Raw genomic sequence first — 26485 nt, forward strand, 5'->3', positions numbered from 1 at the left:
ATGGCGAGGAGGAGGTGCCAGGCGGCACGAAGTGGTAGAACGGAGGGGTCTTGCTGGTGTATAGGTCTTGATAAGTGATTGAATATAGGGACTGATCCCTTAACTACCTGGTACGCGAGCACCAAATTTGATGCGAGCCATAACAGGCAGCCAGTGGAGGTTGCTGAGCAGGGGGGTGACATGTGAATGTCTGGAAACATTGAATACCAGACGGGCTGTAGCATTCTGGATCAGTTGTAGGGGTCTGATGGCAGATGCTGGAAGGCCAGCCAGCAGAGAATTGCAATAGTCCAGGCGGGACAGGTCCATTGCTTGGACAAGGAGCTGAGTGGAGTAGGTGGTGAGAAAGGGTCGGATTCTCCAGATGTTGTACAGGAAGAACCTGCACGCCCGGGTCACCGAAGCGATATTCTCGGAGAAGGACAGCCTGTTGTCCATCACCACTCCAAGGACCACATATGTATTACATGATTACAAACTGTGGAAATAAAACATTAATCAAAAAAGCCAGAAAAAGGCAAGCTGTGTCCAAACTTTTGACTGGTACTGTATACACTCAATACTCTAGCACTTTATTAGGTATTTATTAGCCTTTTTTTTGACGTATTGGTCTTCTGCTGCTGTAGCCTATGCACCTTGAGGTTTGGTGCGTTGTGTGTTCAGAGATATCTTCTGTAAGATTTAAAAAAGAATGAAACGAATGTACCATGCAACCGCCTTAAAATACCCCCAAAATCCTTCATCGTATATACATTCCCAGGGTCATTGAGTTGATAAAACGTAAATTATAAAGAGAGGATTACGCATTCAGTAGGTGGCGGTAATGTACATCTTAGCTTTAACCGCCGGACCAAAGAAGAAGAAGGTGATAAAATGTCTGCTGTCTGTATTAAAGCAGGGCTATATCTCCACATGAGTGGTAGAATATTTATTTGTAAAAGTGAACACTTATGGCTTAGGAGGTAAGAATACATGGGCATACGTGATATTGCTTTAATTTTTAAAATAAAAATAAACGTGTGTCACAATTGTTGTTTGTTTTGCTTCTAACGTTAGACATCGTTTGACCTAGTCGTGAGCTAATTTAGCTAGCTAGGTCGTTCAGTTCAAGTAGCATGCACGTTCAGGTCCGTTTGTATTTTGTTTTGGGGTTTTAAGCTGTCCTCACGGGTTTTGTTTTGTCTGTTTTCTATTAATGTATTTAAACTGGCCTTTTATTTTACAGGAATTTTTCCGTGAGCTCAGCATGGTACCAAAACGCCACGGCTCCAAAACCAGGTAATTAGGATGCTAGTTTGGTAAGAGGTATAATTTTGCTACGGTGGCTAATTTTGGGGGAAAAAATATAGTTTGTAAATGAGTTGTAACGCTTACCTTCTGCTTTGTACAAAGTCTGGCAGCTGAGGTGGTTCGTCCAATACTTAATTTGACGTGAAGACGAATAGCCATTAGCGTGCTAGTTTTGGTACTGACGGGCAGACAAGACACGCCGGTATGGCAACACAGATTCGGATACAGTGAGCACCAGAATTAATTGGATTGAGTTTTTTGTTATTTTGGTTAGATACTCCAGCACTTTGAGTGTGTAAGAATACAATGACAATGGTTGAAGTGCAGACTGTCACCTTTAATTTGAGTGTTTTCATCCATATCGGATGAACCATTTCGAAAATTCTAGAACCTTTAGTAGGTGGGCAATTCCACCGTTATGGATGTGACATTTGGACACAAAATGACAATAAATCCTTCAGAAAAATTACTCTTCTTGATTAAAAAAGAAAAGAAATGTTAATGCATATTATCATAGCACCGACTTGGCTGAGGGGAAGCTCCCCCAAAAAAATCATTTAAAAAATATTAAGCGAGACAAAATGTGACACAGATGCAGAAAGACAGGTATTTTGGAGAGACTATACATTTCCTAAAAACTCTTTGAATTTGAATGTCTAATGGAGAAAGTTTGATATCCATGTAATGCAGGAGGCTTGGCTGAACATAAAAATAGCAATTTAGAAAATATGTATTTCTTTGTGGCGGCACGGATGGTGCAGTGGGTAGCACTGCCGCCTCACAGCAAGGAGGTCCTGGGTTCGAATCCCCGTCGGCCGGGGCCTCTCTGTGTGGAGTTTGCATGTTCTCCCCGTGTCTGCGTGGGTTTCCTCCGGGTACTCTGGTTTCCTCCCACAGTCCAAAGACATGCACGTTAGGCTGATTGGAGAGTCTAAATTGTCCGTAGGTATGAGTGTGTGAGTGAATGGTGTGTGCCCTGTGATAGACTGGCGACCTGTCCAGGGTGTATTCCTGCCTTTCGTATGCTGGGATAGGCTCCAGCCCCCCTGCGACCCTGATCAGGATAAGCGGGTTCAGATAATGGACGGATGGGATGGATGTATTTCTTTGTCTTGATTTTTATGAGGGGATACCAGCGTTATGGATGTGACACCATTGTGTTCAGAATGTCAGTTTTGATATAATACATTGTACCTACATTATATCTGATTTCAAAATGGTCATGATTGACTGTTTGGGACATAATAAGTTTCGTTCGGAAGTAAGTATTTTCTCATGCTCAGTTTGACATTACTGTGGAATTGCCCACATAGTCCCCCCCAATATTGGGCATTAAAAAAATCCTGGATAGTTTAACATAATGTAGAATAAAGTAATCATTTTTAATATTTGGTTGCATATACCTTTGCATGCAATGACTGCTTGAAGTCTGCAATGCATAGACATGAAGACTCAAGGTATCTTCTTTGGTGATGCTCTGCCCGGCCTGTGCTGAATCTTCAATTCCTGCTTGTTTATTTCTGCCTTCAGTCTCCTCTTCATCATGTAAATTTGGATTCAGCCCCAGTGATTGGCCAGTCAAGGATTTTCCTTTTTTTGGCCATCAAACTGCTCAAGCAGTTTGTTTCGGGTCATTGTCTTGTTGCATGATGAAGTGCTGTCCAATAAGTTTGGAGGCAATTGGTTTCATCTGAGTCAATAAAATATTTCTGTTGAGTTCATAATTCATTGTTCTACTTCTGTCTGCATTCACATCATCAATGAAGTCAGGTGTGCCCTTGAGCCATACAGGCCCAAGCCATAACACCCCGTCCACAATGTTTCACGGCTGAGGTAGTATGTTTTGGATCCTGGGCATTTTATTTTTCTCTCGTACATGTTAATCTTTGTCTCATCTGTCCGCAAGACTTTGATCCAGAATTCCTGGGGGTCTTTTAGGTGCTTTTTAGCAAACCAAGCATTGTATTCTTTCAAACTCAGTGCTAGAGTACAGAACCAAAATAACAAAAAATGTGTCACTGTCCAATGAATTATGGTGCTCACTATATGCAGTAAATTGTGCATTGCAAAAGTTAGCTGAATGAGGGATATGTTTATTTGCAGGGTCTGTGGAAGAACTTGTCATTCCAAAAAAGAAGACATGGTAGGTGTTTTCCAGTGGTTCAAAATACTTTGCAGATTTGCTCAAGATGAGCGTAGAAAAGAAACAAACTTTTTTTTTTTTCTTTGCTTTAATAGGGACAAACTAGCCATTCTGAAATCACTTGCCTCCACTGTCAAGAAGGTACGGTTAGTTGCCTATATTATCTGTCCTTTTGGGTCAGTGCTGCCGATGACTTGCAGTTGCATTTTTATACTCTGTGGTATAAATTCATATTTATTATAATGTGATACAATAATATTATGTCTATAATATTTTTAGGATCCCACTGCAGCACCTTATATCTTTCCAGATGACTCCTACCTCATCCCAAGGTCAATGAATGAGTTTGTGAGTAATGATGCTTTCCGGCCTCTCTGTAAGGCTCCTTGTCAAATTTTACCCAGAATATAAACTTGATGAACCTGACCTATCCATTGGCTTTGCACAAGGGCCTTTGGGTTGTTTGAAGAATGAAGCCAAGGGAAACACAGTCCGAAAATATACAGTGGTTTGTAAATCTGAGATTGGCCTGAATTAGAAATGATACATACACATCTTTCCTGTCAGTATTTTTATTGCAAACTTGTATTTTATAACAGTACATGATCTTAGTCAAAACCAATCATTTGTCAGCATTACAAAAATAATAATGCTGTGCAAGCTCTGGAAGCTCCAAATGAAAGAAACCTAAACGGATGAAAAATATAGCCTGAACGATGACCCAGTTTTTTTACAATTGGCCAAACAATGCACATTTTCTGGATAACCCCTCCCACCCCCGCATTTTAGCTATCATTGGAAAGACTGTCTGAAGAAAAGGAGTGAAGATGAAGACCATAGAGCATTCCAAGGAAGTTGGATATAAACTAATAGAATTTCATAAATTAGGAATGGGGTCTGAAAAAATATCCAAGAGGTTGGACATGCCAGTCACCACTATTGGATAAATGGTAAGAAAGTAGCAAGGGGCAATGATCCTAAGCACAAAGCCAAAGCAACACAGGAGTGGCTAAATATAAAAAATGGTGAATGTTCCTGGGCTTAAAGTTCTCCGGCACTTTGCTGGATTTCTGGTGTTTGGCCATTTTTTCCACAAAATAATATTCTCGCAAAATAAAAAAATACATAAAAAATAAAAGGGAAAACACAACAACCACTCACACAATGGCCAAGTCAAGATAATACATAACTTTCCTACTTTCCCCCTAAAATGATAGTATGTACAGGCGGAATTTAATTCTGTGTAATATCAATATGATATCATCCCTTCTTTTGTAACATGCAACACAAAATGTCATAACGCAATCCCTTGTGTCTTTGTTTTTGTTCTGGATGTTTCCCAATCCGATCACGTCCAGTCTTGCAACCATTTATTCTTCAATTACCAATAGTGTGCGAGTAAGGCAGTTTTTCCATTAAATGAGTAGGGAGCTACTGTCAGTCCGTCAGTCAACGTGTCAGTCTTCGTACTGTGCAGGAAATTCAAAGTATCCGCTGAAACTTGGAAGCAAAGTTCATTCAAACTCAGCAAAAAGGGGAAGGGGGAGTGAAAAATGAATGGGCTTGGGTTGAAGTAAATGGTGGGGACGAGCAACCGCTTAACACTTGGTACAAGAAACTCAGTGTGTGACAGGAAACTTATACACGGCAGTAGCAATGTTTATCTGAAGTTGAAAAAACAAATGTTTTCCTTCAATGCTGATGATTCTACAAGCTGAACATGGATAGAATTCTTAATGTCCTAGGTAGCCATTATGATGATGATCTTGGCAAAGTTATACAGCATCTTGCGGTATTCAGTGTTTCCCACAGTGGTTTATAGTTAAGGCAGGTGGCCTTAACAAAAACGGCCCCGCCTTACTAACATTGGATTAAAAAATGAAAATCCATTAAAAAGAAAACTACGAAATAAGAAATCGACGTTCTGAACAATCCATTTCAGACACAAGATTTTTTCTTTCTTTAAGCCCTGATGTTCTACAGTGACAAGCCCAGATCTGAATCTGATTGAGAATCTGTGGCATTGTATGAAAATCGGAGTCATGAGACATCCCAAGAACCTGAAGCACCTGGAGCTTCCAATAAGCATTGGGGAAAAAGCACCCCTGGACAATGTAAAAAGCTGGTTTTGAATAAATAATGATAAAAAGATTTGCAGATAAAAAGATTTGCAGGTAAAAATGGATTTTGACTTTGAAAGTTTAATGTTATAGGTACTGGCAGAAAACAAATGTGTATGTATCATTTTAGTTCATGTAAATCTGATGCATTTCTGGAAAAATGTAATACTTTTGCGAACCACTGTACATTTAATTTCCAACTTGTATTGGACAAAGGTGCATGGTACGATATCTGCAATGTAAACCACATGTTTTCAGAAAAAAGCCCAAGTTGTCCTTTAAGAAGTTCTTTATGAAAATGGAAAATTAGCTCATTAGCTTTTACATTCATGTGGAAACTGAAAATTAACTGATTAATGTGCACTGTCCCAGGCAAATAAAGATGAGGCCATATTGTTGACTTATGAATAAAATGCATTAAGAAAATTGTAAATTTATGTTTTTCTCAACAGAGACAGTGTTCTCTTTCCATGGAATCTGGCCGAAATGCTGCGAAGTACGTTATCAACACTTTCCCTAAATTCTTCCGGAAGGACTTTGCTGAACCTCATATCCCTGTAAGTTCATGTTGAGAAGAATATCCTGACTGAATTCTAAATAGAAAAAATGACTTTGTAGTCTGACTACTGATGTGTGGAGTTTCTGTCTTGTCTTTCTATACTGTCTTCACTAACTATCTGGCTAATGTTCACTACAATAGCTGGCTAATGTACACTTTGATGTTTTGATATGCAAGCCAAGCACAGCACACAGCTGGCTAAAACGCTGTTCAAAACAATTTACGCTTTTCCCCAGAATACTGGTGTGTTTGGCAGAAAACGTCTGCTTGCTCTGTCTATTATATTCTGGTGAACTGCATCAAAAAGTCATGAAATCTCAAAAATTTGTCACAAATGTGTTGATTGATGGTAACAAAATAAAATAAAAATTGCACTTGTTTAGAACAGCACTTCATGTGTATTTTACTAGTTATGGATGTGATGCTTTAACTTGTAGAAGAACCTATGCAGTTGTAAATCGCTTTGGATTAAAAGCGTTTGCCAAATGTCTAAAATGTCAAAATTTAAAAATGATGGTGCTCTGGGTAAGTGGAAACGCACTTTTAATTTTTGAGTGAACAGCCCCTTAATGTCCACTTGCTGCTATCGGAATGGCAGAAGATGTTCTACAACTGTAAAGGTGGGGGATATATAAATTAGTTTGCTTGATGTTTTACATATATCTTCAACTGCTTATAAATATGTTGTAGAGTGGTGACCTTTGTAAATGTAAAGCATTAGCAATTGCCCTTTTATTTTCCAAGTTCAGTGCTTTCCATCAGCCATCACAAAGATGGTTACATAGGGCCGAACAACATTTTCACACACCCTCAAAACCGACAACTAATGCAGTTACAATTACATTTTTGTATGTATATGTTATATCCTATAACCCCGTCTGTAGTGCCTGATGCCTGAGAACCTGGAGCCTCAGATCGAGGAGGTGTGTGAGGCTGCCCTAGTGGAGAGGATTAAGCTGATGAAGGTGAAAGCGGCTGTGGACATGTACGATCAGCTCCTCCAGAATGGTGAGTGGACCAGCTGCCTCTCCCTAATGGCCCCAATCCTGAAACGGGCTCGGCGTCCTTCTTTAAGGCAAGTGGCGCACGCCTGATGTACACCTGATGCACAGGATTCCAGAGCTATTGTAGATGAGACCTGGAGAACCATAGAGTGGATAATAATGGAGGTCTCGGAGCCTGTCCTTTTTGTGTCTGTTTGGCACAACACTGAGTGCTGTCATTTCAAGTAGCTGTCTCTTCCTCACACAGGCACTGTGGTGTCCACAGACTCCACAAATGACCTGCTTGATCTGATCTGTTTCTATGGAGCCTCTGTGCAAGGGGAGGCATTGCAGGAAGAGTTGGAGGATCAAGTACGTACTCCACAATATTTTGACTTTAAGGAGATGAATAACATGGGCATCATTAGAACAGTCAGGAGGAGAGGTAGGTGGAGTTGCTTTTTTGGAACCAATGGTTTTGAGGATATCTCTGTTCTGCCTTTTACAGGAGGAGAATTCAAACGGCAAGGAATGGGACCGTATGGCAACCAACAAATCGCAGAAAGGCTGGAGGTACGTGTCACTGCGAGGGCCGCCTTAGCTGCTTCTCAGACTGCACAGTTGTGTATCTAACCTGTAGATCTCATTAAGTATTGCAATTAATTATTCATTAAAGGCCCGCAAACATACTTTTTGTGTTTTTGAGCTTTTCATATCATCCTGGAGCTTTCAATTTGTGTACTGATTCATATAAAACAATTAGAATTTTGGTAGAGGTGTGCATATTTCAGGGTCTAACTATTTTCCTGAGCTGTTTGTAAAACGATTTCCCACGTGACATATTTTTGCATAATTATTGGAGGAGAGGGAGCTGACCAGAGACCCACCAAGAGAATAGTACTTGAAAGTCTCGACCGAATACTTTATCTTGGTTTTATAGACTAAAAGGAAAGCCAATAAATCCTGCATTTTGATTGGTGCACAGGAATCACAGCAGCTGAATTTCCCTGTAGCATTATTCTGAAGCAAGTGGCAGGAAATAACTGGGCTTGTTTATTTGAGTGGGAGTCCTGCAAAGACCAAGTTGCTGCTGGAAATTTGGCTCATGGGTCAGCAGAGGACTGTCTCTCTGGACTAAACTATTCAATGCCCGGTACAATATGAGGTTTTTTCCTATTAGTCAGGCAGTTTTTCCTTGCCACTGTTGCCCTTTGGCGTACTCTTGGTGACCGGTTTCTCTGTAAAGCTGCTTTCTGACGAAGGCCCTTTGTTAAAAGCGCTATACAAATGAAAATTGATTGATTGATATAGTCGATTGGGCTCCCTGATTGTGGCCATCCACATAATCTCCTACACTGATTGACAATCCTTTGCTTTCTCTGCCGTTCAAGAAATAGGTTCTCGGTTGACCTTCCTTTTGAATAAAGCCTTTAAAAAAGCTGTCCATCTCTTGTAGAAGGGACAATGCTGCAGAGAGAATCTTTAACCTGATGCCTGAAAAAAACGAGAGAGCCTACTGCACTTTGATCCGAGGCATGGTCAAGGTAGGTAAGCGGTTACCAAGGAAACCCTAGATGTGTTGCGCATTTATGCTTAGTCTGTCTAAAGTGGGGGCACGCAGGTGTGTCGTTAGTATGGGTGGGGGCTTTACGTTTACTGTCTGTAAAAGTGCAGGGGACATGCCCCCCCCAGTAATCTAACTAAATATTTTTCATATTTTAGAATTTTCAAATTGATTTATTCGGGGAAATGTAAAGATAATATTGAGTTGCCAAATATTATCAAGGCTTAAAGTTCTCAGGCATGTTTGCCTGTTTTTTCCCCAAAATAATATTCTTGCAAAATAAATAAGACATACATAACTTTGCTACTTTCCCCCTAAAATTATAGTATATACAGGAAGAATTGAATTATGTATAATATCAATATGAGAACATCCCTTTTGTGACATGCAAGGTCTTAAAACATAAATGTCATAACTCGATCCCAAGTGCCTTCGTTTTTGTTCTGGATGTGTCCTATCCCATCACGTTCAGTCTTACAACCATGTATTCTTCAATTAACAATGGTGTGCGAGTAAGGCAGTTTTTTTTCATCAAATGAGTAGGGAGCTACTGTCACCATGTCAGTCTTCGTGCTGTGCACAAAATTCTAAATATACGCTGAAACATGGAAGCAAAGTTCATTAAAACTCAGGAAGACACAAGCCTAATTGAAAGGGAAGTGAAAAATGAATGGAGATGGACTTGGGTTGAAGAAAATGTGGGCAACCGCTTAACACACAAGAAACTCTGTGAAGCTGGTTGTTGTTTCTGCACGGCCGTAGCAACATTTATCTGACAAGTTGAAGAAATGAATGTTTTCCTTAAATGCTGATGAGTCTGGATAGAATTCTTAATGTCCTAGTTGGCTATTATGATTATGGTCTTGGCAAAGTTATAACACAGCATCTAGCATCTATTCAGTGTTTCCCCACAGTGGTTTGTTGTTAAGGCAGGCCGCTTTAACAAAAAAAGGCCCCGCCTTAACTAACATTGAATTAACAAACTGAAAATCGATGAAAAATGAAAATCTGAAATAAGAAATTTGACTTTGAGTTTGTTATTAAATCATTATCAAATAGGAAAGTCACTAATCGTAACTAAATACCAGCATAACTTGTCTAATATTTTGGTAATTATTGACGTAATTGTTTTGTCATGGTAATGTGAAACCATGACTTTTGCAAGTCTGTTTGTCAACACTTATAAGTAGAATAGCAGCTGTTTAGAGTATTTGAAATCAGCGAATAAGCAGTAAGCAATAAGCCCTGTTTTATGTTTTGGAATGGCAAATTATAATGAGACCAAGTGAGACTTTTTTTATTATCATTATTATTTTTAAATACGCTTTAGTTCTTCTTTCTGGATTATTTAAATAAATGGAAATGTTCTCTGTGTCTGCAGTTCAAAGCTCACACAATGGCCTTCAACACTTACGAGGACATGCTGAACGACAGACTGACAGGTAAGTCCTGTTTCATATATGTTGCTTACCCGATTAGTTTGTTGGTGTTTTGGGATAGTCTAGTGTTCTGGTTACATAAAGGGATTTCACAATCGAGACGGGCTTGTTGCTGGCGCAACAGTATCCTGAGCACAAACCTGCAAACCCCCAGGTTTAAGCTGCAGTCAGCAGGATAATAACAATGCACATTGCTTATGTAAACAGCCTTGTGAAATCAGACTGAGCAGAAATGCTCGCATTTTGTAAGCAATATTCTTGTGGATGAAAGAGCTAGGGTTGTTCTGTTTCACGGTGTTATGGTATTCTGTGATAAATATGAAATCTTGACTGTCTCCACGTCAATACCGTCTAACAAATTATGCTGCAATTGCCGTGTTTTCGGTTCAAAACTCCCGTATTTCATCATTCTGTTCTAACGTCCCGTACCAGTCAATGTTTTACAATGTAGCAAGGTGTAGATTCAATTGCCTTCAATTGTCACTCCTCTGGGTCTTTCTAATATCTCCCACTATAAATGAGGTTACCTCATTTGACCAGGGCTGCGTTGTAATTTGGCAAACAGCTGAAAATGTTTTCGGCAAACATTTATCTTTCAAACTGTGGAAGTTGAATGATTTTAATAAGAAATCCCAACTGTTTAATTGCAATAAGCCATTGTACTGGATGTGGATCATTCCATGGTCAAAGTCACTTGGATCACATTTTGATCTGAGTATATACGCTCACCAAGCACTTTATTAGGAACATTTTTACTTTATTACACCTACTCATTCATGCGATTATCTAATCAGCCAATTGTGTGGCAGCAGTGCAATGCATACAATCATGTAGATATAGGTCGGGACCTTCAGTTAATGTTCACATCAACCAGGGCGGCCTGTAGCGTAGTGGTTAAGGTAAATGACTGGGACAGGCAGGGTTGGTGGTTAAAATCCCAGTGTAGCACAGCTGTTGGGCCCTTGAGCAAGGCCCTTAACCCTGCATTGCTCCAGGGTAGGATTGTCTCCTGCTTAGTCTAATCAACTGTACGTCGTGCTGGATAAGAGCATCTGCCAATTGCCAATTATGTAATGTAATGTAACCATCAGAATTGGGGAAAATGTGACTAACCGTGGAATCATCTAGGTGCGTTATAGGCTACAGCTATAGAATTCTAAAAAATAAGTCTAATGAATACCTAATAAAGTGCTCACTGAGTGTGTTTTTGGGCCCTGTAGCCTACTTTCATTCATTTTGATTTGTTGCGTGATCCTGCAAAGGGCCCTGCAGAGTCCCTACCTCCCTTTGCCTATATAAGGAGTATTCATCTGCTCTTTATAGCAGAGCGGGTGACAAATTTCTGTTCTGAATAGGGAGCCATCATAGATGAAAATAATAATGTCAGAAAATTGCATTCAACTGTTATATTTAAAGACCAGCAGGGCGATTTTGGCAAAAATAAACTGAACAGGACTTGAGTGCTGTCTTTATGCAGTTGATCCAATTAAATCGGTCATCACAAATCGGTCATCACTCTCTAATGTCTTTTCTATCTTACTAAATCCCACGTAAACTACATGTATGATCCATAGCCATGCAAAGGAGAGTACCTAGTTGATCATAATCATTCAGTTTTAGTTAGCATGTCAGAGGATTTGGAGCCAACCCAAAAAAAAAAAAAAAAAAGTTCAATCGGGGTGTACAGAAAATACAATCATATTTTTGTTTTTATTTACTATGTATTAAAATAATATTCAGTAATCAGGGTAGTGCATGTATCATGCTCTGAAGGTTTGCCTTATCTGCGAATAGTGAAAATCTTTGTTTTGTTTTTTTCTGAGTGAATCTTTATGCTATAAATGTTCATCTTGGAGTGCATTGGTCCACATCATAAGTATGATCTGCATTGTTTCCAATCCCCTCAGCTGATGTTCACACCTTCAATGCCCTGATCAGTGCTGCCCCTAATGTCAGGCAGTTTTTCCATGAGAGGTCGAACCTGATCCTGGTGAGTGTGGATACTGCCAACTTTAAAGCCACCATGGTGTTAGTAGGCGCCATGAGTCACCTTAGTCCGTCTTCACCCCACAGGAGCTACTTCAACAAATGGAGAAGCAAAAGGTGAGGCCCAACCTGCTGACATTCAATGCAGTACTGAAGAGTCTGCGTGAATGTGGCTCTCTGGGTAGAACTCAGGCCCTACTCACGCTCGCTGAGATGAAGGCCCTCCACATTGGTGAGTACTACAACCACAACCACAACCACTGAGACAATAGAGAGGACGCTTGACCACCATGCCAAATATACACAGTTGGCTTGTCCTTTTCTTACATTCCTTACGCAGGGTTCTCTCCAAATAAGTGTTCCCTAACTTCTGCCATTGTGCAATGATTCATTCAACCACTATCAGGTGTAAGAGATTAACCTTATTTGGCAAATTTATTGTGGATACGCAGCAGGCTATTTTTGCTCACCGGTTTCAAACTTTTATTGTTTTCAGGGGAGAATGTTACAGAAGCCCTCACATTGCAATGTTATGTCAACACCTAAAATGATGTTAAATGTGTTTTTATATACCATTAAGATTTTTGTGGTGAATTTGGTGGAACGCAGTATCGGCATTCAGGTGTAAATTTGGTTTTGTCGCCGACTAGAACGTAGCTGGGCTATATCCCACTGAAACCTGAGCTATATTGGGGTTAACCTTGTCTCTCAACCTAGATTTCCACTCCTAGATGTCTAGATTCAAGCTTTACTGGGATAGTTTGTTAAATTTACTCTAATTACGCATTAGCTACAAAACGGTTACTGATGAACTGTCATTCTAACGTGTCCGGTTTGCTTTTTCACTTACAGAACCCAGTTTGGCAACTTATTATTATGTCCTGGATATTTTCTTCAAGACAGGTACAAATCTGTTTTGCATCAAATGATTTATTTTTGGTATAGATTACTGCATTTATTGGCATTATTTTACCATTTGCCATGCATCTGGTGTACCTGTCACCTCTGCACTGCTCTTCCCCTTTACCTCGACCCCACACTGCCTCTCTGACCTCTACACCACCATCTTTTCTGTTGCAGCTTCATTTGATCTTAAGCCCACGACAATCATCTATGATGTGATGGATGAAGTGTCGGGAAAGCACTTTTCTGCCCAAGATCCAGATGACGGTATGTGTGTATTTTCAGAAGCAGACAAAAACACTCTGATTGTTATGGGTATCTAATGGGCCTTGAATCAGGTTTTTGCTTTGGCAGTGCTGTTTTTTAGTGGGAAAGTATGATCCTGCATAGTATCATGAAATTCTAAAGACCACTTGCATCAAGAACTGTTATTCCCAGACCCCTAAATGGTTAACTGAACTCCTTGACATGGTTGCAGTAGAATAAAAAAAAATTCATAATGTTCAGTTCATCAATGCCAGAACCACATAGATTCAGAACAAGGGTGTCGGATATTCGGGGTTCTCAAAAGAAATCCTGTTTCCTTCAGTACTGGACTTTCAGTTTGGCACACTGCAAACCCTTACAGTGCTGCTTTAGCACATGTATCTTTATTTATTTATTTATTTATTTTTCTCTTCCTCCTCCCTTTGTGGAACTTCAATTGAAAACGGAAAATTCTCCTGATGACTTGATTTTAATACACAAGCAGCCTGTAGCATGGCTGCTGTAAGGTCCACACAGCTGTTGGGCCCTTGAGTAAGGCCCTTAACATTGCTTCAGGGGTGCTTGTCTCCCATTTAGTCTAATCAACTGTACGTCGCTTTGGATAAAAGCATCAGCTAAATAACATGTAATAATAATAATGACAATGAGCTTAATTTTGTTCTTTTTGGGCATTCATTCACTATTTTTCAGTTTCATAGTCTTTTTCCTTTTTTTTTGTTGGAGAAAATTTAATCTGATTACTTTGACTGGCCTAAATGATTTCTGGTTCTTAACTTAATCTTTTCCCTGCGACCCTGTTCAGGATAAGCGGGTTCAGATAATGGATGGATGGATGGATGGAACTTAATCTTTTTCTTAAGGCTAATGTAGCAGAAAGCAAGAAATGGCTGGAGGTGCAAAAGCTTAAAGATACAATGGGTCATTTTTGGACTCACGGTCAAGAGAGGAATAGCAGCAACAAGCACCTTCAAACCACAACCCTCCCCCTTCTTTGTAAATGCGCTGATGTTGAAACGCCATTGGCTGTGGCAATTGGAACCAATTTTCAACCAATGAGCTTGAATTATTGTACAGTTATACAGTGTTTTGGTACAGAGTGTCAGGCCGACAACTGTATATTTGAAACCCAAATTTAAGGATTATAAACACAGGCAGAGGGTGAGTCAACATTTCAGTGAGCCAATTTCAATGATGGGAAGGGATTTACAATCGTCTTGTAACTGTAACTGTTTTAACACACACATCTTACCTATTGTACCTTTATTATTTTCCTCATTTCTTGCAGTGCTATTCTTTGCCTATGCCATGCTAATAGTAAGTATTTTTAAGTTCTGCACATTTTCATTTGGACAGAATTGTGGGTACAATTTTAGTCAATGAATCCTGAGTCAGATTATTTTTGAGATGTAGTGCATTGTGGTTTTGGTATGGTCATCCTGGGCTCTGCCTTTTCAGTGTTTGCGGCTGAAGGATATTGATCTGGCATACAAACTGCAAAGGCTCCTGGAAGTAGGAAACAACTGGCAGCTACTGGGAGATCCTCGCCAACAGAGCATATACTAGTGAGTGTCTCTGCCCTTGTCCTGATCTCCGTGGAAAAGCAGTACAAGCCGTTTTCTACGCTTCTTTTACACACCAGCTTTTATCTACCCTGTGTCCCTCACATTTTGTACGTGTGGAGCTGCCTACTTTGATGGAAAAAAAGTGCCCTACCTTGCCCCTTAGTTGTTGTTTTTTTTGTCCCGCACCCCCCCCCTTCTTCTCTTCCTCCCCTAAGCTGTCTAGTCACATAGAGGAGGGCCTTTATTTTGCATTGGGTTCTGTTTTAAACAATGATTAAGACATAATTGGCTATTGCCATTTTGGCCGATCTGCATCCGATTTCACAAAAGTTTTTATTTTTTTAAACTTCCCCAGAAGGCGAAAAGCTCTTTGCTTCTGTTGAAGGGGGAGAAAAATAAAATAAAATAAACAAAATCTGGTGAAATTAGTTCACTAATGCTGTTAACCACTTTGATAGGAGTGTAGTAAGGCTGCAAAGCAACAGCAGAAAAGATGCCTGCAGTGCTTTTAAAAATAAATAAATAATTATAATTGCTTTTTAACCAACTAGGCTTCATCAAATCATGTATCTCGCATCAAGCTAGACAGTGCAACCAGTGTGATCACAGCCGTAATATGGTGTGGTTTCAGTCCTGGCTAGTATGGCAGTGATGATTGGCGCAGGGGTACGGACCTCAGCTGATGATGGGGGCTGAGCACTGGCGGCTACTCCATTCAGCCGGCATGTGGCTGGCTGTCCTGGGGGAGGCATCGGTGCGAAACAAACGCCTAAATCTGAGCCTCAGAAACCACTTCATTGGAGCAAGTGTGTGTTTTTCTGTAATTCTTTTCATGGGCTGTTGTCCGAGAGGATTTGCCTTCATTTATACTCTCGTTCTCACTGCCTGCCCCCCTCCTCATCAGTGCAAAATTCTTCAACCTGCTCTGCATGATGGAACACATCGATGTGATACTGAAGTGGTATCGAGAGATCACCTCCTCGGTAAGCAGGAATGCGTCATTTACAAAATCGCAGTGTGAATTTGATTTTCAGACTCGGGTTAACTGAATGGGTCATTTGACCTGCTTATGTCATATCTGCAGCTGTACTTCCTCAGCTCTTCAGCACTGATGGAATTGCTCCAGGCGTTGGATGCAGACAACAGGCTAGACCTCATTCCAGAGATATGGAAAGGTTGGTGGAAAAAAATAGGACAGATTAATCGATAGCCTCATATTTGACATTGTGCTACTCTGTTAAGTGATAGTTAAAGATTGAAAAATTGTTAATGGACAGAACGTTAAGTAAAATGTTATTTGAGTTGTCAGTCGAATCAAATCTGATGAATTCAGAGCATTGCACCCCTAGGGTCTGGTTCGAATAAACTTGTATAGCTGCATGTTTTTATTTGGTCTATGGTCTATGATGCACAGTATATAACTATAATAACAGCTGCTGCTATGGGCTGTTCCTCAGACATAAAGTGGATGGGTCACGGGCATAGGGCAAATCTGGTGGAGGAGGTACTAGCACTGATGGCCCGGGACAAGCACAGCCCAGAGGTGAGGAACGTGGGGGGGGCAGGGCATAGCCCACGCCTTTGTCTGCCTGCACTGCCTGACACAGCCTTTGGTCTGCGTAGGTTCAGGAGTCCTTTGCAAACTGCGTCCTGGATGTGAAGAAGGTGTATCAAAACAGGGACCAGTCTACCAAGACTCTGGCATGGACAGCCAGTGCTCTGGGAAACATCACCTCCGTCCTGCTGGCCGCCTCCAGGACACAGGAGGCCAGGTGAGACTGGGGGAGGTAGGAAATGCAATGTGGGTGGGAGGTCTCACGGGTATTATTGGGGGGGCTGGGGGGTTGTGTTTCAGGGGAGGTACTGTACAGAAATCACAATATTCAGGCCTGTTGAAGTGAAAAATAATTTTATCATATCTCAGACATACTTTAACTTCACACAGGGATATGCTGGAGCTTTTCTCCAGAAACAACAGAGTCCCCACGTAAGTTGGCGTCTTTCTTTCCTTCTTTCTTTCTCTCATTCTATTGTACATATGCCTGTGTGTGTGAAAAGCTTAAGTGTTTAGATTCTTTGATGGAGGCCAGCTGGCTGGATATGTCCCTTCCACAGGGCGGAACTACTGGAGGAGTTTGTGAACTATGCCCAGCGCATTGGTGACCCCCAGCTGGCTGTTGAGCTGGTGCAGCTCTCCAACAGCTTCAGCCTGCCTACCACTGCAAAACTCTCCCACAGGGTGGCGCAAGACTTCCTGCTCAGCGACGAGCAAAAGTGAGACCGCACACAGCACCACCTGTTGTAAACAAACCAGGGACAGGCAGCTCAAGTGCAATCTTTCAGCTCCCAGTGCATTTACATACAGCACAATAGATAAGATGGATTCATGGGTTCTGTCAATGGACAAAGTGTCACAACATATCACAGGGAACACCAGGTGTGGTCCAGCACTCATGAAACGCTTACATTTTTTTATCTCCCATTACGCTCTCTGAAATCAATTAAATTGTATTTGTATAGCACATATACAATTGCAGCTCAAAGTGCTTTTCATGAAATGGGAGAAAGGAATGACAGCAAAGAATAAAGGAAATGAAAAGATAAGATTAAATACAATAAAAAGCATTTGCAGTGTACGAAAGAACCTTGGGGACAACCCCAACAATAACATTTCATAATAAGATTTCAACTGACCAGCTTGAGTGATTAAGTGAAAGCAATGTTAAAAAGGCATGCTTGTATTGCAGTGCTCTGGTGTGTGAACGTGCTTTGTCTTTCAGTTAAAAGAGCATAAATCAGTCAATCATATAAGGCTTGAGCTGAACAACACCTAATTACATAGTATTACTTATTTCTTCCCAAAGGCCTGACCTATGAGTGCTAACACTTTCTTAGACAGAATGACAACAGTACAACTTTTTTCCACCAGTGCAGATGTATCTTATCAGTGTCGCATGGAGTCTGTATCATAGCAGAGGTGCGTTCAAGACGGTGAACGTTCACAGCGAACTATGTTTGCAACAAACAGTAACTGCTGAACGATTTTAAATGAACGTTCCATTTATTTTGCCACCAACTCATTTTGAATACAAATGGATGCGACTTAGATTTAACAATGCCAGATAGCTGATTCGTTGCTTATCTGTATTTTTTAAGGTAAGAACAAATATTACATTAAAGTGATTTACAGTTGTGTTCAAGAAAATAGCAGTACAACATCAGTAACCTGATGAACCACTGTTATTAGTAGTAGTGATATTTCTGCATGGCAAATACTTTACTTATAGATGTAGTAGTGTAATAGAAAAACAACAGACATGACATGCACGCTGCTTTTTCTGAGTAATTGACTCATTCATTTAAAGGGGTGTGTTCAAAATAATAGCAGTGTGGCGTTTAATTAGAGAATTCATTCATTCTGTGAAAAAACAGGAATTATAAAGGAAGAAGGGAAGCAAATGTTTCTCATTTCCTTCTGAATTGTGAAGTAAAATGGGCCATTCAAAACACTGGAGGAACAATGTCATTTGATTAGAAAGTTGATTGGAGAGGGGAAAACGTATAAAGAAGTGCACTACAATTACCTGTAAGTGCTGTTACAGTCAGAAGATGTTTGATCGAAGCTATCAGCAAGAAGCCCCCGTAAAGCACCATTGTTGAAAAAAGGGCATGTGCAGAATTGGTTAGAACTTATCGATTGGCCCAAAGAGAAATGGCATAACATTCTCTGGACTGATGTGAGTAAAATTGGTCTTTTCGGGTCTAGTGGTCATCGACAGTACGTCAGACGACCCCCGTGTACTGAATTCAAGCCACAGAACACTGTGAAAACAGTGAAGCATGGTGGCACAAAAATCATACTACGGTGTTGGGTTCGTATACCAGGGATCATGGATCAGTTTGAATACATCTAAATATTTGAAGAGATTACGTTGCCATATGCCAAAGAGGAAATGCTCCTGAAATGGATGTTTCAACAAGACGACGACCACAAACACACAAGTAAGCAAGCAACATCTTGGTTCCAGACAAAAAGTGGCCAGCTCAATCCCCTGACCTCAACCCCATTGAAAACTTGTGGGGGACATTAAAAATGCAGTTTCTGAAGCAAAACTAAAAAATTCACAGGAACTGTAGAATGTAGTTTGTTCATCCTGGGCTGAAATACCTGTTTCCAGGTACCAGATGTTGGTTGACTTGCAACGCAGATGTGCAGCAGTTATCAAAATGGTTAAGCAACTAAATATTAGTTCAGTAATTTAAAGTGAAGTTAAATCTTCAGTTCATACAGTTTGAAGAGAGTTTGAAGAGAAAAATGTCGACACTGCCATTTTTTCAACAGATTAATAGTCCCTTTCCTTGCTTCCTGTAAAAGAATAACGCAGATTTGATAAAATTAGCTAATGCTTTGATTTGGAATTGACTGTGTAATGTTTCCACTACATTTGAAATATTGAACTAAAAGCTATTAAAAAAGATTTGCACTTTATTATTTTTTTAACGCACTGCTATTTATTTGAACACAACTGTATAATAGCCAAATATCATGTAAATGTCAACTTTTGTTCTCTCCACATCTTCCCCATCAGCAGCCATTTCTGTTTGCAGTGCACTACCTTTTCTGTTAGCTAATGTTTGTGGCAAAAAAGTGAGCATATATTTGCGAACATTAGCTCACTTCAGGTCTCTGCTGTGTCACATGTGGAAGGGCCTGTGATGACTGATTGTGTTCCCCACAGGAATGCTCTTCCAGAAATGGAACACAGCGACAGTGAGAGCAACAGTGAGTGACAGTGAAAGCGACAGTGAAAGCAAAAAGGAATGATGTCCAGCAGCTGCTTTTGCAACCTTTTTAGGGTGAACTGCCTCTAATGGCCATGACGACTCATTTTTACAAAGCTCTGTGTGTCTGAAATCTAATAAAATATAGATGAAACCAGTTTGTGTGTCATAGTATAGGCTGTTAAGTGAACGGGCTGAAATTATTTCATTGAACAATACCATAGCACCTAAGGTGTACACCAGAGACTGATCAGACATTTACCTAGTTGCAGTGTTGGGGGAACTTTTTCTTATATAATGTCTTGATGCCAGCAACCTTGTTTTTTTTTTGTTTTTATGTTTGTAGCCTGTATTCATAAGCTTTTAATGGATAAACTGTAGACTACCTTTTTTTTTTTTTGTCTTCATTGAACACTTGTTACATAGAATCAAGGCACATATTACATTAATATTGCAAACATAGCTACTTTACAATAGCAAACTTTTGTGATCACTCAGCCAAAGGCAGTTTTTTTTCCTTTGTGTTTGGTCATTTGGGACACAGCATCAACACATAGACGCATATACAGTGGGAGCAATAATTATTTGATCCCTTGCTGATTTTGTAGGTTTGCCCACTTACAAAGAATGGAACTGTGTAGAATTTTTATAATCGGTACATGTTAACATTGAGAGACAGAATATCACAAAATAATCCACAATAACATCATATAAATTTTGTAAATTTAATATCATATTCATTCATTCATTATCCTAACCCGCTTATCCCGAACAGGGTCGCAGGGGGGCTGGAGCCTATCCCAGCATACATTGGGCGAAAGGCAGGAATACACCCTGGACAGGTCGCCAGTCCATCACAGGGCACACACACCATTCACTCATACACTCATACCTACGGGACTCTCCAATCAGCCTAACCTGCATGTCTTTGGACTGTGGGAGGAAACCCACGCAAACACGGGGAGAACATGCAAACTCCGCACAAAGAGGCCCCAGCCGACGGGGATTCGAACCCAGGACCTCCTTGCTGTATGGCGGCAGTGCTACCCACTGCACCATCCGTGCCGCCTTAATATCATATTTTCACATGAAATAAGTATTTGAACCATAGAACAATAGGACTTAATACTTGGTGGAGAAACCTTTGTTGGCAAGCACAGAGGTCAGACGTTTGTTGTAGTTTTTCACCAGGTTTGCACAGATCTTGGGAGGGATTTTGGTCCACTCCTCTTTGCAGATCCTCTCCAAATCCTTAAGGTTCCGAGGCTGTCGCTTGGCAACTCGAAGCTTCAGCTCCCTCCACAGATTTTCGATGGGATTTAGGTCTGGAGACTGGCTAGGCCACTCCAGGACCTTAATATGCTTCTTTTTGAGCCACTCCTTTGTTGCCTTGGCCGTATGTTTTGGGTCATTGTCATGTTGGAAGACCCATCCACGACCCATTTTCAGTGCTTTCACTGAGGGAAGGAGGTTGTCGCCCAAAATTTCCTGGTACATGGCCCCATTCATCCTCCCCTCGATATGGTGAAGTCGTCCTGTCCCCTTAGCTGAGAAACACCCCCAAAGCATAAGGTTTCCACCTCTGCTTCACAGTGGGGATGGTGTTCTTGGGGTTGTACTCAGAATTTTTCTTCCTCCAAACACGGCGAGTCGAGTTGATGCCAAATAGCTCTATTTTGGTCTCATCTGACCACATCACCTTCTCCCAAGCTTCCTCTGGATCATCCAGGTGTTCTTTGGAAAACTTCAGACGGGCCTGTACATGTGCCTTCTTCAGCAGAGGAACCTTGCGCGCGCAGCAGGATTTTAATCCTTCACGGTGTAGTGTTACTGATGGTTCTCTTCGTGACTATGGTCCCAACTGCCTTCAGGTCATTAACAAGCTCCTCCTGTGTAGTACTGGGCTGATCCCTGACCTTTCTCAGGATCATTGATATCCCACGAGGCGAGATCTTGCGTGGAGCCCCAGACCGAGGGAGATTGGCAGTGACTTTGTGTTTCTTCCATTTTCTGATAATTGCTCCAACAGTTGTTGACTTCTCACCAAGCTGCTTGCTTATTTTCTTGTAGCCCATCCCAGCCTTGTGCAGGTCTACAATTTTGTCCCTGATGTCCTTAGACAGCTCCTTTGTCTTGGTGAAAACCCATGGTGGCCCATGGTGAAAACGTTGGAATCTGATTGATTGTGTGGACAGGTGTCTTTTATACAGCTACATAACGATGTAACGAGTTGACACAGGTGTTTTGGGTAATTATTGAGTTGAGATTAGGAGTGCTTCTTAATGGAAAACTAACTGGTCTGTGGGAGCCAGAATTATTGCTGATTGGTAGAGGATGAAATACTTATTTCATGCAAAAATACGATAATGTATTAAATTTATATGATGATGTTATTGTGGATTATTTTGTGATATTCTGTCTCTCAGTGTTAAAATGTACCTATGATTAAAATTCCACACAGTTCCATTCTTTATAAGTGGGCAAACCTACAAAATCAGCAAGGGATCAAATAATTATTGCTCCCACTGTACTTCACTTAACTTACAGATCATTATTCAAGCATCAGACATTTCCAAATAGTTTCTGCTGTTCCTTCACCATGTCATAAAGAATATTTTATGACTTGGCCTTTGTGAGCCAATAGTCCCATCCTCCCAGCAAATCAGAAAAAAAAAAATGCAATTCATTCTTAATCCCTTAAATATTGCCCCTTTTCTTGACACAATCTTGAAATGAATATATCCAAAATAAAATGGTTACTATTCTTGAACCCTTTTCACTAACCCTTTGGGGTTTGTTTCAGTAATATTTGAAGTAATTCTGACTCTTGGAAAACTCCAAAAGGACAGGTGGAAACTAAATGATAGCATGGATCTTATGAGGTATAAAATACTGCATTTTTCTTATTCAACTATATAACACTTTTTAACTAGACGTTTGCACTTCCCCCGCCTGTCTCCCTCTCCTTGTAGCTGTCCTCAGACAGCAACAGGTCAAGAAAATCTAAATCAAAAAATGCTGTGTTGTTTTATGCAAGTCTAACAAATTATACACCACTGGAAATGTAATGTTATTACTTAAAATACTTTTTATTCGTCACTTCAATAACATGCCTTCAGTCAGCCTGTAGTGTAGTGGTTAAGGTAAATGACTGGGACACGCAAGGTCAGTGGTTCTAATCCCAGTGTCACTACAATACAATCCACACAGCCGTTGGGCCCTTGAGCAAGGCCCTAAACCCTGCATTGCTCCAGGGGAGGATTGTCCCCTGCTTAGTCTAATCAACTGTATGTCACTCTGGATAAGAGCGTCTGCCAAATGCCAATAATGTAATGTAATGTAATGGTTCTTTGATGAGCTGAAGTTATACTGAATTTTCTGACACACAGATGGGAGTAACGCATTTTCCCTGCAACTACATTACCGATACTGGTCAGAGATGCTTATATGTAGGCTCATCGTGTCCAAGAGAGCCTATACAAAATGTTGATAATAACATTCCTATGTACAAGTATAATGATAAGAATTCCTCCAGATAAATTCTAAGTAAACAATGAACATTATATTGATGTTTCTCTGTGTTTTTTGAATTATGAACTTTAGACTTTGCTGGACCCTTGTAGTGGAAGTGACACTGACTTCACCTTATTTCTTGTAGTATGTGGATTTCCAAAATGCAGATAGGGTGAGGTCAAACGCTTGTTTGGCCACCCACGTTACAAAAGAAGGAACTACTAAAGTAAAGACATCTTAAAATGGGTTTCAAACAGGTATATCCTGTTACCATAGTGAAGGGGTTAATTGTCCTTGCAATGGACTAATTCTATTAAGAAAAATGGTAAATGGTTGGCATTTATATAGCGCCTTTATCCAAAGCGATGTACATTTGATGCTTTTCATTCACCCATTCATACACACTCACACACCAACGGCGATTGGCTGCCATGCAAGGTACCAACCAGCTCGTCAGGAGCATTTGTGGGTTAGGTGTCTTTCTCAAGAACACTTTGACACACCCAGGGTGGGATTCGAACTGGCAACCCTCCGACTGCTAGACGACTTCTCTTACCACCTGAGCCATTGTCACCCCTATGCCACACACACACGCACAATATCAAAAATAATTTCAGAAGAATTTGTGAATTGTGTAGAACATAAGTCAAATCTATTCACTTAAAAAGTTGATAAAAAAATGAATATTTCCCATCATTCTGCCTCTTATCAATCCTTCTGAAAAACATGAATGTCCCAAATTACCTAGTTTAAACATTAATCAAGTTAAACATCATAAGTATCTTAACAAATAGCAGGTCCAAATGTTATGTCCCTGTGCTTATTGTACCCTGTCTCCTGCCTACTTCCTGGGTGACAATCGCCATACCCACTTCAATGAGGTCACATTATAAATGTTATGTGATCATGATTCAATAGTTTATATGCAAGGTCTTTCAGGTGAAAATGCTGAATGACAATTTTTAGTTAAGGAGAAAAACCTGGAGAAGTCCTCTTTGTTACCTATATCATATTGGAAGCCACAAATCAATCACTAGTAGTTAACTTCATAGCTAATGTTAGCCATTACCTTTATTTCACCAGGCGGTTTAATTGGCTATGTACATGTTATCCTCCTAACTGAACCTTAAACCTGGAGTTTTGCAGGTTTGTCCTCAAGACACTGTCGTCCTAGCAACAAGCCCGTCTAAATTGTGAAATCCCTTTACAAAACCGAACGTCCTGACTTCAACAACATCAACAATCTAATCGGGCTAACAGAGTTAGTGACATACAGTTGTGTTCAAAATAATAGCAGTCCAACATGACTTACCAGATCAATCACTGTTTTTTTAGAAAATATATTACTACATGGCAAATAATTTACCAGTAGGTGTAGTAGAGTCATAGAAAACCAACAGACCCAACATTCATGATACACATGCTCCTGAGTCTGTGTAATTGAATAATTAATTGAAAGAGACGTGTTCAAAATAATAGCAGTGTGGGGTTCAATTAGTGAGGTCATTCATTCTGTGAAAAAACAGGTGTGAATCAGGTGGCCCTTATTTAAGGATGAAGTCAGCACATGTTTGCATGCATTTCTCTCTGAAAACCTGAGAAAAATGGGTCGTTCCAGACATTGTTCAAAAGAACAGCATACTTTGATTAAAACGTTGATTGGAGAGGGAAAAACGTATAAAGAAGTGCAGAAAATAATAGGCTGCTCGGCTAAAATGATCTCCAATGCTTTAAAATGGAAAGCAAAACCAGAGAGACGTGGAAGAAAACGAAAGACTACCATTTGAATGGATCGAAGAATAGCCAGAATGGCAAAGACTCAGCCAATGATCAGCTCCAGGGTGATCAAAGACAGTCTGAAGTTACCGGTGAGTACTGTGACAATTAGAAGAAGAGCCTGTGTGAAGCTAATCTATCGGCAAGAAGCCCCCGCAAAGTCCCACTGTTAAAAAAAAGACACGTGCTGAAGATGATACAATTTGCCAAAGAACACATCAACTGGCCTAAAGAGAAATGGAGAAACATTTTGTGGACTGATGAAAGTAAGATTGTTCTTTTTGGGTCCAAGGGACGCAGGCAGTTTGTCAGACGACCACCAAACACTGAATTCAAGCCACAGTACACTCTGAAGACAGTGAAGCATGGTGGTGCAAGCATCATGATATGGGGATGTTTCTCTTACTATGGTGTCAGGCCTATTTATCGCATACAAGGGATCATGGATCAGTTTGCCTATATCAAAATACTTGAAGAGGTCATGTTGCCTTATGCCGAAGAGGAAATGCCCTTGAAATGGGTGTTTCAACAAGACGAGCAGCATCTTGGTTCCAGACCAACAAAATTAAAGTTATGGAGTGGCCAGCCCAATCCCCGGACCTTAATCCGATTGAAAACTTGCGGGGTGACCTCAAAAATGCTGTTTTTGAGGCAAAACCAAGAAATGCAGAGGAATTGTGGAATGTTGTCATCATCCTGGGCTGAAATACCTGTTCATAGGTGCCAGAAGTTGGTTGATTCCATGCAACACAGATGTGAACCAGTTCTCAGAAACCGTGGTTACACAACTAAATATTAGTTTAGTGATTCACAAGATTTTTCAGTTTATACAGTAAATATTTGAGTTTGTAAAGAAAAATGCAGACACTGCTATTATTTTTTTGAACAGCCCAATATTCATTTTTCTTCATTTTCTGTAAAGTAATTAAAAAATTGACATTTTTCTTCATGTTTTCATTTAGGATATAATGTGCAGTATTCCCAATGCATCAAAATAAAAACTATTATAAGGATTTTGAGCTTTACTCACGTTTTTAAACACACTGCTATTATTTTGAACACAACTGTACATGAAATAGTTAACTTTGAGAGTTGAAATCGTGCAAGGTAAAGTGTAATAAACTCAAACTAATGTTCTTCTGCAGTTTAATGCCGTGTGCCCTGCAATGAACTGGCACCCTGTCCAGGGTTTATTCCTGCCTCTTGCCCAATGCATGCTGGGATAGATTTCAGTCTCCCTCAGTGACCCTGACCATGTCCTAAATGTTTTACTTGCCTACAATATAGTATAAAAGCTGTATAGAACTTGTATTCAATATTAGGTCAGTAAACTGTGTTTTTAACACAGCCCAGGAATAAGCAGGTTAGATAATGGATGGATGCAGTTTATGTCGGAGTCCGTAAGCTTCAATACTGCCACCCTGTCGGAGTCCGTAAGCTTCAATACTGCCACCCAGTTTTGGGAAGGTGGGTCGTTCATATCTTTGAACCAGTGTTATTTCATTGGCCATCGCAGAATAGTCCCCAGTAGTGGTACACAACTGGCTGTGCTAGCATCACCATAAATGAAAGGAAATAAAGTTTCAAAACATGGTCAG

General features: G+C 40.3%; 1 protein-coding gene and 1 non-coding gene across 2 annotated transcripts; both read left to right on the forward strand.

The window, feature by feature from the left end:
* Nucleotides 1–824: 824 nt before the first annotated feature.
* On the forward strand, nucleotides 825–19755 carry ptcd3 (pentatricopeptide repeat domain 3). The gene is made up of 24 exons (XM_061252451.1): nucleotides 825–962; nucleotides 1226–1278; nucleotides 3394–3433; nucleotides 3529–3574; nucleotides 3713–3781; nucleotides 6006–6110; nucleotides 6997–7120; nucleotides 7364–7467; nucleotides 7604–7668; nucleotides 8552–8639; nucleotides 10041–10101; nucleotides 12006–12088; nucleotides 12172–12316; nucleotides 12937–12987; nucleotides 13165–13254; nucleotides 14540–14568; nucleotides 14710–14816; nucleotides 15721–15799; nucleotides 15901–15991; nucleotides 16274–16359; nucleotides 16440–16588; nucleotides 16762–16803; nucleotides 16932–17090; nucleotides 19556–19755. The coding sequence occupies exons 1-24, from the start codon at nucleotides 874–876 to the stop codon at nucleotides 19605–19607; spliced, it is 2007 nt and encodes a 668-aa protein (XP_061108435.1). The 5' UTR covers nucleotides 825–873; the 3' UTR covers nucleotides 19608–19755.
* On the forward strand, nucleotides 15459–15600 carry LOC133135961 (small nucleolar RNA SNORD94). The gene has a single exon (XR_009709468.1). It is a non-coding gene; the product is annotated as a small nucleolar RNA SNORD94 (small nucleolar RNA).
* Nucleotides 19756–26485: the final 6730 nt, after the last annotated feature.

This window comes from Conger conger, chromosome 8, assembly GCF_963514075.1.
Source record: "Conger conger chromosome 8, fConCon1.1, whole genome shotgun sequence".
NCBI classification, from domain to species: Eukaryota; Metazoa; Chordata; class Actinopteri; order Anguilliformes; family Congridae; genus Conger; species Conger conger.

Coding starts and splice junctions, on each gene's coding strand:
- ptcd3 (XM_061252451.1), top strand. CDS start 874: ATGTCTGCTGTCTGTATTAAAGCAGGGCTATATCTCCACATGAGTGGT. Junction 963..1,225: donor GAACACTTATGGCTTAGGAG/GTAAGAATACAT, acceptor TTTATTTTACAG/GAATTTTTCCGTGAGCTCAG. Junction 16,589..16,761: donor TCCAGGACACAGGAGGCCAG/GTGAGACTGGGG, acceptor AACTTCACACAG/GGATATGCTGGAGCTTTTCT.